General features: G+C 42.1%; 2 protein-coding genes across 2 annotated transcripts; one reads left to right on the top strand and one right to left on the bottom strand.

Moving 5' to 3' along the window:
• Window positions 1-1511: 1511 nt before the first annotated feature.
• LOC143315301 (achaete-scute homolog 4-like) lies at window positions 1512-2225 on the top strand. The gene is made up of 2 exons (XM_076722932.1): window positions 1512-1601; window positions 1694-2225. The coding sequence occupies exon 2, from the start codon at window positions 1704-1706 to the stop codon at window positions 2223-2225; it is 522 nt and encodes a 173-aa protein (XP_076579047.1). The 5' UTR covers window positions 1512-1601; window positions 1694-1703.
• Window positions 2226-5880: 3655 nt separating this feature from the next.
• LOC143315217 (suppressor APC domain-containing protein 1) lies at window positions 5881-9904 on the bottom strand. The gene is made up of 4 exons (XM_076722809.1): window positions 9752-9904; window positions 6608-6778; window positions 6284-6439; window positions 5881-6085 (listed from the first exon to the last, which is right to left on the bottom strand). The coding sequence occupies exons 1-4, from the start codon at window positions 9848-9850 to the stop codon at window positions 5996-5998; spliced, it is 516 nt and encodes a 171-aa protein (XP_076578924.1). The 5' UTR covers window positions 9851-9904; the 3' UTR covers window positions 5881-5995.
• Window positions 9905-15335: the final 5431 nt, after the last annotated feature.

Genomic DNA, 15335 nt, shown 5'->3' with positions numbered 1-15335 from the left:
CAGACAGCAGCAGTTTATACAGTGTTGTATTCTGCCGGAAAGTGGTAAGTATGGGCTGGTTATTTAGTTGAATATGTTACTCTACTCTGCCTGACTCACTGATCCTTCATCTGACTGACTGTGTGAGTTCTATCTATCACCCTGACCACGGCTCTTGCATATCAGTAGCTTAACTGTCCAGTGTGTTTATAAATTCAAGGCACTGTCCATGGTGCTGAAGCAGCAGACAGATTTGTAATTATGCTTTTAATCAGTTTCATCTTAAATCTCTAATATTCTCTAAATTATACAGTATAAAAACTCAACTGAGATTCAGACACAGAAACACAGAAGATACATGAGGAAATATGGAAATACAGACAACAACTTACACTTGTAATGATGAAGAATTAATTTAGCCATTTAGGCCTATTGTCTGTTAGTTGACATTATGTATTTAAATAGTTATTTAAAAAGGATGCATCAGTTAGTCATACATTTATATGGCCAACGATGGCACTAAACTACACTAAAGTAAACCTGCGACTGAAAGATTGAAATGATGAATGAACACTGTGTGAGAGCATAAAAAACAAGAGTCAGGAAAGCAGGTAAGCAGACAGGTAAAAGTACTTCAGTGATTCTTCAGAGGTCTCAGTCGTTACCATGCAGATGAACTGATGATTTGATGGTGCTCATACACTGTGGCAGCAGGTGAGTCTTGATTGTCTGATTGTGAGCAGGTGTGCTCAGGAGAGGAGGAGGCCAGACCCAACCTGCCAGCCACGCCCTGCAGGGAAGCATACACACAGCAGACAGGGGGGAGACAGACAGGAGACAGAGGGAGAGGGAAACACATACAAGGACACAACAGGAAAAGGAAGGGAAAACTGCAGATCCCCACTTACAGCTCTGCAGGATATGGGTTGCGCTTCTGCAGCAGGCGAGCATGCGCTGGTCTTTGGATTCTGTTACCATTGCATAAAACTTTTCACTTCTGGTACTGGCCCATAGTAACATCATTGTCATGGCTTGGAAGGGAAGGCAACATGGTGCAATGCCACACTGGGTCTACATATTCTGCACTAAACAGGTGAAGCCGGGTGCAAATCGGCAAAAAAAACAAACAAACAAAACACATTAATTTACATAAAAATAAGCCATGTAATAACCTTTTTTTTTCCTTCAACTTCCTGCGTGCTGGTGCCCTTCTGTTTTTTTCTCCCCCCTGTCCCTCAGACAGCCTGAGTCTGCCACTGGATCAATACATTGAAAAAATGATATAATAAAATAAATACAGCCACTTATCATTAAAGTTTGTTTGTCTCAGTATTAATAATGGTGAGAGCTGCTTCACGGTGTCAACGGAAAGAAGAAAAGCTTTTGTAAACAGTTTTATCTTGATGTGAACTCTAGGGTTGCATCTCCGCCCCGGATCACACCCACCATGCTTTCAACCTCAAAACCCTTTCAGAGAAGTTGTCACACAGACTGACAAAGTCCCGAACAAGAAGGGTCAACCTACAAAAGATCACAATCTAGATATTTGATCACGAAGTGCAGAGATTTAAGAGGAAACTGTTGCTCCAAACAAGAGATGGTCGTGTGGAGACCGTGCCAGGGTAAGCTGCCTCGTAATAGATCATTATTAATACATTAATTGCATAGAATTAACTAGTGTTTAATCTCAGATCACGTCCTTTTTCTTCCATAGAAACGTGTTAATGGAGCACATTTCATATGTCCCTCCACTGGCTCTCCACGGCTTCCCCATGGATAACAGTGGCGCACACCACAAGGATGCGCTACGCCTCGGACTGCCCTTCCACATAGACGCTGCATTCCTCGACCCTGTGCACGGCCAGACCCTACCCTACAGACGGTTCTCCTATTTCCCCCTTCACGGACCCCTCAGCGTGTGCGAATACTCCTTCGAGCCTGCGTTCATCCGGAAAAGGAACGAAAGGGAGCGGCACCGAGTGCGCTGCGTAAACGAAGGTTACGCGCGGCTCAGAGAGCATCTGCCGCAGGAGCTTGAAGACAAACGGCTCAGCAAGGTGGAGACCCTGCGGGCGGCCATTGACTATATCAAACACCTGCAGAGCCTGCTGGACTTAAACGTGTCCGGGATGGAGGTGAGACTGGGGGACGCGCGTAAGCGTGCGCCGCTGCCGCAGAGGACAGAGTGCAACAGTGATGGAGAGTCCAAAACTGGCCTCAGCGACAGCGGGGAAACAGTTTACTAGCTCTCATTTTCTCTTTATCATCCGCTGTAATTAATTCTTTGCAAACAAAGAAAGTAAAAATTATCTTACTGACCTTGTATCCACTGTCTGATTATATTCCAGAGTCTGCACATTGAGCACGGACATCGTTTGTTTACATTCAGGGAGCTCGAACCAACACCTGTAGTAAAATAATTTGAAAGAATGAAGTCTTAAACTAGGATTTTATTATTTTCTTTTTTCTTTTCTTTCTTTCTTTTTTTTTTTTCTTTTTGCATTTATTCATTTTTGTTGCTATGATGATTATGTGCCTCATGACAGTAGCAACGAGGTAGTTTTATTGCTGGGTGTGACCCTGAAAATAATGAATGGCATAATAAAAATGACTTATGAACTTCTGATTAAGTGATACTCATATTCAGAAATATAGATTAACTAATAAGTCTTGGTCATGCCACTGAGGTCAATATAGTAAAAAAAAAAAAAAAAAAAAAAAAAAAAAAAAAAACCTAGAAAAAATTTCCTCTGGGGAAATTTTAGAATGACCACGGGGGCTACTGCCTATTGTAGGGGCCAGTGCTTGGTGCGATTGCCCCGTGGCCCTAAAAAGAAAAGAAAGCGCACTCTCTACATTAAAATGTGATTTTAGTGTGGAACCATCCATCACTTGGTGACTAAACTAATATTATTGTGTGTTAATATTCAATTCTTGTGAACTTGAAAACCTAATCATAATGATTCCTAATTTAAAGAATAATTTCTAAAGCTAGTCCTGATGGGATCCAACAGCAGTAAGGCCATGTGGCAGTCAGACGTTTGTATTATAATAATGAAATATCTCAGATGTCTTTATCTTTTCTCAGCCGTACTTTTCATGCAGACCAGTGTTGATCAAGAGCACCAAAGTGAAATACATGCAGTTTAACGGTTATTAACCACAGCTGTGATCATAAATAAATTTGGACATATTATTGTGGATGAAGCTACCCATCAGTAAATAAAGTAGCTGAAATGAGCTCCAGCTGTATCAGCTGCGACATGAGTGACATTTACACATTAATGCATCACTAATTTTAATGCAGTCACGTAACACATATTTTTCTGCATACTGAGTATTTTTACTTTCAGCACTTCAAGTATATTTTGACGCTAATACTTTGTACTTATACTAAAGTGAGTTTTTGAATGCAGGACTTATTAGTATTTTGAATTTTTAATATGATTTTTATAATATATATTTATTATATTTTATTTTTTATTTTGTCATTAAGTATTTTGAAACTATTGCTGCTGTAACTTAACTTCTTTTTTTAACTTTAACTTTAACTTAAGTTAAAAATCTAGGTAGTTCTTCCACCTCTGCGTATCATGATGTCTTCTCTGAACAAGACTTATTGTGTCGTTAACTGCTATGCATTCTTGTTTTTTATTTAAGTCATGGCCAGTGAAAGTGAACATTATTTTCCAGTAATGCAGGCTTAACTGGTCCCTAAAGCACAGAAATGTCTTTTCAGAGTTTTTAGTTACCTGAGTGCTCCTCAAAGACCACCTACTTACTGCACTATCTCAGACTTCTCAGGAAGTTTTACCATCCTAATAGCTTAAGGAATGCATTTATCAGGGAGCCCTCAGCCCCTCAAGAGGAACCTCCGAAGACACCTCCTGCTCTCCACCCTATTTGTGTGTTTATACTTCCCACCTCCGCTGACCTGCACGGAAACAGCTCGCAATTTCTGATATTCGGCAATACCAAAACCACAAATTGGAGGGAAAAAACGCAAACATGATATTGTATACAAGTAAAAGGGATTTAGAGGAACCCGCAGAGTGTGGCTCAAGTGAACTGTGTCGTTATGGATGAGTGGCTTTGACAGCCATAAAGGCATGACAGACCCATAACAAAGGGTGTTTGGCTGTGCAGTATGTGAATTAGACCCAATAATTAGCCAAGTGCTGGTACCCTGGGCTTGATGGTTCAGTGGCACTCTGAAGATAGAGAACATGAAGCTACTTAAATGAAAGCCTCTGCCCATAATGGATGTTTTCTTCCCTGATGCGCACAGGCCGATTCTAATCTGATTCCAGCACAGATTCCTTACAGGCATTGCTCTATTTTACTGGAAGTAGTTGTTGTTGATGCATAGATGTGATTTAATACTGAAGACAGATGAAAAGATTGGAACTTCATTTGGAACATTTCAGTTTATTTCTGAAATTAAAACACATGGTAACCTCTTATATTATCAATTTTGTGCCACAGGCAACTGCACAAAACTTTGTTGTCTCAAACCAGCAGATTTCACAAAATGCCCTTACACTGTATACTGTCTTCTATCAAACCTTAACGTCAGAGACACAGGGCCACCATGGGTCTCAGAGTAAACACACAGTTGTAGACAATAACTCCATCATTCACCATGTGGGACGAGCATACACAAAACAAGATTGTGATTAAGGATATGAAGCATAAAAAATGAAAACAAGTCAAAGGGAAAAGGTAGAATAATCATGGATGGCGGCGTGGAGTTTGTTTTTAAAGTCAGTGTGGAACTACAATTTCCCTTCCTTTGCTAATATGAAACAACCCCTGTGTGGCTGTCTGACAGATATGTTCTATGCACAAGGTATCTGAGATCTATATTAAGCCTGCTAATGTTGTCTTTGGTCTGAAAAGCTGTAGATCTTTGCAGCGCAGGAGAGAAGAAATTCCTGCAAACACGCAAGATGACTTGGCGAGATAAAGTTTATCAGCTGAAGTAAGATCAGTGCGGGACCACCGGGAGAGCTTGATGCGACGTGTTCAGACAGAGAGCCCGCATTCAGAGACGGAAACGGAACAACTGTGGGTAAGAGGGCACACAATGATGCATGATTGTCCCCTGCACACTGCAGAAAAAACACTGATGCACTTCAGCTTAACAGTTGAAAAAAGACCATCAGAATATCCACCATTTGAGATTCGAGGGATTTTTCATTCAATACTTAATCTCAATTTTGCAACTCAGCATTGCCAGTAGATACAGTACCATCCAATAACAACTTAACCTGTGGCATGTTGATTAAAATCTTGCGTAAGGTTGATTATACTGACATTTTTGTGGGAAACGCCCATATTATGAGCAGTGCCAGATAAGGCATCTATTGTATTGTACAGTGGTAGAAGAAGTATTTAGAGAATTTACTTAATTGAAAGTAGAAATACCACACTATAATAATACTGCTGTATGACATTGTTTACTTATGTAAAAACACAGAGGTGTTGTCAGCAAAATGTATTTAAAGGGCCAGTGTGTAGGAGAATGAGTGGACTCCAACAGTGTACAATTTTAATTCTTCATGTATTTTTTGTTAATCTTAAAGTTGAAATACTCAGGAATAGTACAAATACCTCCAAATTGTGAAGGAAATTTACTTCACCATGCATTTTTTGTGCTTTATTGTAAGGTGTTTCTGTTATTTTGTTCACCTCTTGCACCTCTATCACACAGCCTACTATTGGAGTACAACATTGTACTTTAAAGCCGGCAATATTAACTTCTTGCAAAAACAGCAAAAATAATATGAAATAATAATAATGTCATAAGATTAACTGAATATTCTGTGAGTTTATGTTGCTGATGGGAAGTTATTTCATGTTACTGACTCATCATAGCAAAGAACACCAGGAAGCCAATGATGCATTGTTGAATGTAATTTATTAATTTAAAAACATATTTACAAGTGGGTATCGGTAAGCACCTGGGTCATATTAAGTGAAATGTAAGTTTGCAGCACAGTTTGTGTTAATGCAATCAGTGGGCCTGCAGCTCGTCAAGCTGTTCCAGGAGCGCGTCTTTTTCCAGCTCCAACATGGAGATCTGTCGATTCTTGTCACTCACCTCCTGCCAGAGGAGAAAAATAAAACGACCATTACTGTATCATACAGACAGACACATATACAAATTTCATGAGAAGCATCCACTGGTGAAAAGATCAATTAATGGTGAGAAACGTGGAGAGAAATAAATGAATATAAAATGGGACGTGTTTGAAGTACTAACCTGAGAAAAACAATTCACATGAAAAGCTATTTAAAATACCTGAGTCAGTATGGAGTTGTGCCACCGGAGGTCGCTGTCTGCCACAGCCTCAGGCAGGGAGGGGATGCTGCTGCTGGTGACATTGGGCTCGCTCATCACTGAGCCCAGAGAGCCATTCGCCCTCTGGATACGAGACTTGAGGAGGCAAGATCGAGCCTGCAGAGATACAGACGGGTGGCTGTTTAGCGTCTCTTATCCTGTGGTGTTCGTGAACTAATGATTGTTGAAGGCCACTGTTCAATTATAACAGCCACTGTATGTATTTCTCAGCCTGTCTCTATGTGGCGTGCATTGAATTCCAGACGGTGAGGCCCTGCTTTGTACCTCTGTTGCGCCTTCCAGGCTGCAGCCGGCCTCACTTTCAGCCTCGATGTGGTCCTGCCTGGCTCTGTTCTCCTCCAGCTGCTGGAGGTACCAGAGACGAGCCTTCTCCAGGATCTCCAGACCAGAGCACAGAGCGTCCTTCTCCTTCTCAAGGTCCTTCAGACGCTTAATCTGAGAGGGGAAGAACACGGCTCGATCAGGTTCACGTAAAGCACAAAAACGCTGAATTTGAAGTTGTGTCTTGGAACCTAAACTGAAATTCCCCTCGGCGGATGTCATCCAGGAACACGTCTGTGACAGGTGCATATAAAAGACAACCGGAGGATTGATTCAGGACCATATAAGCAATTGAACTGTGTGGGCATGTTACCAGCTACTCCAGCTACATCCTCATGACATTGTAGCCCTTTCTCTGCCTCTTGAACTCAACCTTCAGAGCTCCAGGACTATGATTTCTAAGCCCCACTCTCCACTGTTGTTCATTCAGGAGGCTTTTACTGATTGCAAAATGTCAAATATCAGTAAGATTTCTAATGTAAAAGCAGGCTGCAAAAGTTTTCATTGATGTTAAAATCAGCCAGCTATGACTGCTGTCTTTTAATTGATTTAAACGCTGAAACTGTGGGAGATCATCAGAAATTTGTGTGACTTGCTTGATAATCTCAGTTACAGCTGCAAACTGACTTGAAGGTGATTCCCACCTCTGCCACTTATACTTAAATATTGAGTTTGATGATATGGACAGTTTTGTTGTGTCTGTGTGTTTACCAGGGGGCTGACTAACAGGCTTGACCACTAAACACCCAGCCCGCGGCCTGATGTAAAGCAGCATGATCGGCACAGCGCTGCCTGTTGTCTTCCAGAGGCCCCAAGGCTTTGTTTATATGTGCCGAGCCAATCTACAGAGCAGCAGGAGGCCTTTAGTTCTATTGTCTATGCTTAGCTGGATAACATGCACTTTAAATGGCCTCAAACAGAGCGCTACAACAGCCAGGAAATCATATTACATGGATGGTGGTGATCCACCTTTGGTATCACAAGGTCAGGAAAACAGTAAATTTCATTTTTAAGCCAATCAACATTGAAATGGATTAGGAAGAAATTAGACACATGATGCTATTCTGCCACTAATGACCCATTTTAGCTGTGTTTGATTGGTCAAAATTTCAAGCTACACAAACAAAGACGCATAACTAAAGCTAAGTGTTTTCCACTGCTGCTTGTTTATGTCTGACAGTTCCTTTCCTAATGATGTACAGTTAATAATATGGTTTACAGTCAGTGGAAAACTGGTCAAATTGAGCCTTCAACAGGAAGCTGTGAAGGTCACACTTGACATGTGGGAATGTGTCAGTGGGATGACTGCAGCCTCGCAGCCTCCAAAACAGCACCCAGGCATGAAGCTTAGACGGAAAAACTGACTGAAAACACAATGACTGTACAAGCACTTTAGTTAAATGTCCAATATGAAAGGCAAACTCACACTGTATTAATAATAATAAATCCATTTGCATTTTCTTTCAACTCATCCTCACACCGAAAAGACTGAATAGGTTGACTGACAAAGTCTCCTAAAATGTCATATATCACCACTTTGAGAGGACCACCCAGCCAACGTACAAATGTCACCAGCACATCCCCTGAAGGTCCTCTCTGAACGTCTGCTAAACATGATTTGTGTTGAGTTCATGTTATGTTATGGGGACATTACTGCAGGATGTTAGAAGGACATGAGGGAAAGTCCTCTTGACATCCTTAAAAACATACCTAAAGGTCCTCTGTTATTATTATTATTATTATTATTATTATTATTATTATTATTATTATTATTATTATTATCATTATCCTTTACTGAAGAAAAAGTACTAATACCACACTTTGAAAATACTTCACCACAAGTAAATGTCCTGCGTTCAAAACCTTATTTACTCATGTAAAAAGTATTATCAGCAAAATGTACCTAATGTATCAAAAGTAATAGCACTAATCATGCAGTAAAATGGTCCCTGTCAGTGTTGTACTATTATGATGTTATTGTGTTAATATACTGCTGCGTGACAGGGCAAACCGGTAGGACAACGGCAGACCAGAACTTAGTCCTCATGTCGTTAATGTTGCAACACCATCACAGTTTGCTTAGGTTTAGACATCAAAACTATTAAGTTAGCTAAAGGCATTACACCTTCCTTGAAATGTGGAATTTCTTGCACTTTATACTGCGTCACCACATCACCTGACTTCCTCCTTTGCTCCGGTCATAATTATGACGGACTAGGGACTTGGAATAATTATGTATTCCACTATTTCCAGAACTCATGGACATGCCTGTGCAGTTCTGTTGTCAATGAACTTTGACACGTCTTCCATAGAATAGTGTTAATAAATTCTATAGAGCATTTTTTTTTAAACACTCACAGATGTTCATACCGGCTTGTACATGCTGTCATTTAGCATAACTCCATTATAGAAATATATTTCTAAATACGCTCAGTGGCCGCTTTATCAGGTACACACGTACAATCTAATCTAATCCAATGCTGAGGTCATAGTTAGCGATGGTGGTACTGGACTGCATTATATTCAGAGGTGTTTCTAATATTCTGGCCCCCTGTGTCTGTAAGTGGGAGGACAAAAAATAGAAACACATCTTAATAATATAATAAGTAGTCCAGCACAACAACACATTTAGCTATGATCTCAATACTAAACATAGAAGCGGATTTACACATTTATGTCATACATGTGTAAATTGAATATAAACCTGCTTTTTTTTTGTTTCTCTTTCACTATCACTTCTTCAACAAATTAACTCAAAACGCGCATTTGAATCATTCATCCCACATTCCGGAGGAGCAGAAAGGTCACGTCAGTGAACTTTGGCCAAATGTGCCAACCTGGTGACACTTGCACAGACTCGAGAAGCACTAAAAGCTTAACCTTGACTGATGAGTCGCACTTTGGAAGACGTGAAATGTGCAGTTATACTACAGCCAGGTTGTGCTGAAAACAGATAAGAACCACTAACTCACTTACATTCACACACAACATGGACACAGAGAGGGAACTGATAAGGATCAAAACACACTCTCATATCACCTTCTACAGCCCCCTGTACACACACACACACACCACCTCCCTCCTCACCCATAGGTAGAAGCGAAGTGCGTCCAGGCTGTAGAGGCTGGTCCTGAGGGGGATGATAACCACGGTGTAGGAGCCAGAGCCGGAGGGACGACAGGCCATGGAGAGGAGATCAGTCACTACTACTGCCCCATACAGCTGGCTGGACAACAAACAACAAACCACAGCTCTCCAGCGGCTGACTCAGAATAATACCACAGAGAGGGAGAGAGAGAGAGAGAGAATGAGTGTGTGTATGTGTGTGTGTGTGTGTGTGAGAGAGAGAGAGAGAGAGAGAGAGAGAGAGAGAGAGAGAGAGAGAGAGAGAGAGAGAAGGCAGGAGTGGAAAAAAAGCAGCACGATACACAGGCACAGACAGCATGGTGCCCCCAGGGCGAGGTAATGAAAAATTCCACATGTCACTGTCATGACTGGTTAATCGACATACAGTGACAGAGTGAGAGAGAGAGAGAGAGAGAGAGAGAGAGAGAGAGAGAGGGAGAGAGAGAGAGAGATGGGGTGGACAGAGGGTGAAACAAGCTGTACATGGTCAAATAAAAGAGAAAAAGATAACAGTGAAATATGGCAGGAAATGTGACATATGAGCTGTGGATGGGAGATTTGAGAGGATGCAGGTGTGATCAGCTGCTGTGTGCTCAACGCTGTCTGGTAAAAACCCCGTCCATGCTAAATCTCAGCTTCACATGACGCACAACAGCCTCATTTTCACGGGTTTCTCCACTCAAATGATTGGCAGAGTCTTCCCGGGGTCGTCATCGTGCAGCTGAAGTGGAAACATGACATTCCTCTTGGTGCTGAATGCGATCATTTTCTCCCTTTTGGTTTCAGGTGAGCACCCTGTCCCGACATGTTCCCAGGAATGTGACATAACCTGGGGACGAGGTGTGTGAGCTCAGAGGTGTGGACAGCAAGAGCAGTCAGGTACAGCTGGAGTTAGAACTCATGGATTTCAGCCATACCGCAACTACATGAACGACTATCAGCTGTTCAGCTGGTCAGCGCCAGCACAGAAAATCAGTGACACGTGTTTTTTATTACTGCCTCAGGCCAAACTGGCTGTCAGACCCAGTGGATGGATGGAAATCCACAGCAACACTACTGGAAGTATGTTTAGCGTACTGTGATTCATGTAATCAGCAACAGTACAACAACATCAGTACAACAGTGGTGAATATGACAACTATACTTACATATTCAACTCAAATAAAAGGACCAATACAACAGTGTCATAATACACGTGAAAGTCCTCAATTCAAAAAATGTATGAGCAGCAAAATATACATAAAGTATGAAGAGTAAAAGAGTGTAAAAGTACTCATAGTGCAGAAAAAGTACCCCTGTGACTGTTGTTTATTTCATTATTCAGTTGTTAGCAGTGAAGCATTGGTGTGTAAGCAGTGTTTTATTACTGCCGGTCGAGGCAGAGCTACATTAAGTACTTTAGATATTTAAGTACAGTGCAGTCTGGTGGTTCCCAGCCAGGGGTCGGGCCCCTCCAACATAAATCTGAGGGGTCATGAGATGATTTACGAGGTAGAAAAGAGGTACACTAATTTTAAGCAGTTTTTGTACTTATTCTCTTTAATGTGTAAAATACTTATATCTTTTACTAACCTCAAACATTTATTTAAATAGAACCATCTGATAAGTTTAGAGGGTCAATATCTCTTTGGTGGGACTGCCAACAAGTCATAGACATCTGAAAGGTGAATGGAGCCACATCAGTGGATAATACAGTGTCACACCACAAGGCTATAAACTGATCTTTTTAATTCAAGAGACACAGTCAGTCTCTCCACAGGGCGTATTTGACCATTCTTCAATTCATGGTAACTCCAGAAGGATGAACTGTCGCTAAACCTGAATACCTTCAGCATAAAACATCAATTCAATCAATCAATCAATCAATCAGTTTTGACCTTTCTTCTGCCTCTTGTGAGTCCTGTCACTTAGCGGAGCTGAACAGAGCGTTCTGTTCAGCTCTTACTGCGCTGCCTGCAGGGAGGCTGTACGCAGCACATGAGGTGTTCTGGTTATTCAGAGGGTGTGGCTGAGTGTTTTTTTTACCAACAACAGACATCTCAACACGCTGCGACTGACTCTCCAGGCTCTCTGAGGGTGGCACTTGCAGTCCTGCTCGATCACCAGCAGAGAGCGCTACAGGCACACATCGCCTGCTGGAGGTGGGACTCCGATTCAGCTGACATTTTGTAGCTCTTCATGAAATTCTCCTTCCAGCCAGAAGCTGTAGCTTTCATGAAACACCAGATGGTGCAGCACAGTGACGATGCAGAGCACTGAGACTTCCTCAAAAGTGTGCCAACTATTTCCAATCTGCAGCCCGTGGGGTGATGGGCTTATATTGTGTTTGTCTGTCACTGCTACAGCCTGCAGTTCATGGAAAAGTTAATCTCAATCACAAAAGATGAGCGGGTTAAGATCCCTGCGAAGTCAATTAAATCACAATCACTACATGGGTATTCCCTGTATTAAAAACCTGCATTTCTGCAGTGTTTTCATGTCAGGTCACAAGCTGAGGCTAATCAGCCCTGAAGCTTCAGCTGCTGGATCAAAACATGGTGCTCCAGCATCTCTGAGATGGAGCCTACAGGGAACACATGACCCCGTGTTACATCATGAGACACATGACTCCCACCCGAACGAAGCCTAAAGCAACATGGTCACTAACAAATGCTGCATTTTCCACCTTAATTCCTCATTTTTAGCTGACCAAAGCCTCTCGGGGCTCGTTCGTTTCTGGGGGTAAACACAGAGACAACGACAGACGTTGAGATTAAAATAAAGACACAAGAGCTTTACAGAAGTTGCTTTGAAGTGAAAACTTGTGCCAACTGCCTTTCTGTTGTTATCGCACAGATGCAAAGAGCGAGATCATGATGAGTTTCGAGTGTGGGCCCCCCGAGGAGGAAGTACACACTTTCACGCTGACAGGGTAAATATATTCACACGAGCGACATTTCACATATGCAGTCACATACGTGGGCAAGGTGCACTCCTAAATATTACATACACACACATGCACACACTGCAGTAACAGACTTTCCCTCTATACTGACTCTTTTTAGTCACTACTACTGCTTTGTGGCTGAGAGTGGGGCCCCTAGGTGCTTTCTGTCTCATTCCTTGTATATATATATATTTGCTGTCACGCTGTGACTTTCGCACACAGCTTTAAAACCACTCAGAGGGAAAATAACACGCACTGCAGTGGTGTACATGTAAATAGCCCCATACATAAAACACAGTAGGTAAGGAGCGAAGAGGCTCAGCCAGGGAGAAGTGGCACGTTACTCCAGGCCATAGAAGCCGGGCGCTCCCTTCGCCTCTCCAGCCCACACCGGCACCGGCCACTCAGGGCTCTCTGTTCCAGATCATAGCTCCGAGGAATCTAATCCAAATATGTAACCCCCCACCTACACACACTCATTTCAGGCAGGAAGGGAAGGACTGCATCTCTCCGTGGCCTCATTTCAGAGTGACACTCGCCTCCTTGTCCTAAGCGAGGGACTGAGGGAAAACAAATCTCATTGCAAATCATTGGGGGTATTCATGCCAAAGATATTCTGGATGTCAAGCTACACCAGGCAAGGTTTTTATGTAAAATACAGGGCCTGAAAGGACTAAAACACTGAGCTGAGGCCTCATGGATTTGCTTTTTTTTCCCAGATAAAATTCTGTTTAGATGTGGACAACATAGCAGAGGTCAGAAGATTTCAGAGCTGACTGTCTGCAGAAAAGAACCAGTAATGCCATTTTTATGACCTTTCTCAAATCCCACATCTTTTCTTAAGAAATAGCGGATAGTTTAAGGCCCGTGAGAGATGAAAAATCTGACAAAGAAAGGGAAAACTTCTCACAGCTCACAGGCATAACCAACTCGGGACAGGATGTTGGAAGTGGCTTCATTTTAAGGGGTCACACCCAGAAAAGAAGTTGTAGTATCGGCACTTTTCTGCTGATAGAAAATGATCAATTATACTTTGACCCCACTGTCTGGTGGGTCAGCTGTTGTAAACGCTGTTAAAACCAAACATGGGTAAAAGAAACCAAACTTTATTTTAAATTCTGGTTTAGATCCAAATGTGCCAAATACATGAGACTAAATTTGACGGAAAAGAAAAAAAGTCTACAGTGAGGCTGGAGGTTGAGAATTTGTGAAAATGGTGTGACAGGATCATGTGAGGACGTTGAGCTCACCGGTGTTCAGTCTGGAAACTCGGTCATCTCTGTGGCATCCTTCAACATCACACACAGGCCGGGCTGGAAAACATGAACGAGTGAGTGCAGCTCACTGCCTCTAACTGCCTCTGGGCCCTTCAGCTCATACTGTCTGTTTAATTGCTTGGTTAGAGCCACCGGCATGCCATGTCCAGTTTCGGCGTGTCAGTATATGTCAATAAGAAACATAACCACCCTTATTTTATGTTTCCTTCATCTCCCTCCACTCTCTGTCTCTACCATTCTCTCATCCAGTCAGACAAAGCACACTGCTGCATACCTTGGAAATTATACCTCAGCCCAGCTGGCCCTGTTACCATTAATACCATGGGCCCCCAACACAGGGACTCCGAGTATCAACTCCCCTGGAAACATGGACTTTAACTTATTTGTATTTTTACAGTGTGGTATTGGTACTCTTACTTGACTAAAGACTCTTAATAATGTGTTCTACACTTTAGTCAGTCTCTTTTGAAAAGGGTATCACCTGCTTGAATTGAATCACAAAACCAGCAAACTCTGGACTTAAGAGGTTTCCACCCACAGATGTCAAACACACACACAGCTGGCTGTTAGATCATGCAAGCAGATTTCTGAACTGATAGTCACAGGTGTTGAACAGATAGCATAAAATTCCAGATTTTCCATGTAAGAAAATCATATATACAACGATTTCTGCTGAACATTCTTACAGTTTAAGACAGAAACATTAAGATCACTGGTCACAGGCCAGGTAACACAATAACACGCGCACACACACACACACACACACACACACACACACACACACACACACACACACACACACACACACACACAGAGTTCACTCTCTTTTTCAGCAGAGTCATTTGCTCGCTCACTCACCCCCTCATTCATTTATCCTCTCATCCAGCCCGTCACGCACACACATCACACACGCAAAATACATTCCGTACCTTCCTTTCTCTCTCGCAAACACACACATATTGTCACGCTCATGCACAGCCCAATACTACAAGGCCAGGGCCAGATGCAAGCCAGATGTTCCCCAGATGTAGATAAGGGCGAAAAACACATCAGCTGAAGTACACTGCCTTTTCACCTCAGCTGCACGGAGCAGAAACAGATGCGGGACACAACCCTCCTGGAGTTATGAATGGCAGATACAATATATTGTTCACAGTTCCTGAAGTTGTTTACATTAAACAGCACTGAAAAAAATATTGTATATTGAGATGGGCAGAGAGGGTTTCATTTGAAAGTAAAATTTTATGCATTTTGTGTTGGGGGAAACTGCCTTTTTTGGTCAAAATAAACAAGATTTTTTAGCAAGATTTTTACATAATGTTTCAAGTGTCAGACACTTCTT

This window comes from Chaetodon auriga, chromosome 22 (genome assembly GCF_051107435.1).
Source record: "Chaetodon auriga isolate fChaAug3 chromosome 22, fChaAug3.hap1, whole genome shotgun sequence".
Lineage (NCBI taxonomy): Eukaryota > Metazoa > Chordata > Actinopteri > Chaetodontiformes > Chaetodontidae > Chaetodon > Chaetodon auriga.
This window is presented reverse-complemented; position numbering and strand designations above follow the sequence as displayed.

Excerpts from the sequence above, each read along its gene's own strand:
- LOC143315301 (XM_076722932.1), top strand. The coding sequence starts at position 1,704 with ATGGAGCACATTTCATATGTCCCTCCACTGGCTCTCCACGGCTTCCCC.
- LOC143315217 (XM_076722809.1), bottom strand. The coding sequence starts at position 9,850 with ATGGCCTGTCGTCCCTCCGGCTCTGGCTCCTACACCGTGGTTATCATC. Across the intron at positions 6,440-6,607 it reads GCCTGGAAGGCGCAACAGAG|GCTCGATCTTGCCTCCTCAA; the intron begins GTACAAAGCAGG and ends GTATCTCTGCAG. Across the intron at positions 6,086-6,283 it reads ACAACTCCATACTGACTCAG|GAGGTGAGTGACAAGAATCG; the intron begins GTATTTTAAATA and ends CTCCTCTGGCAG.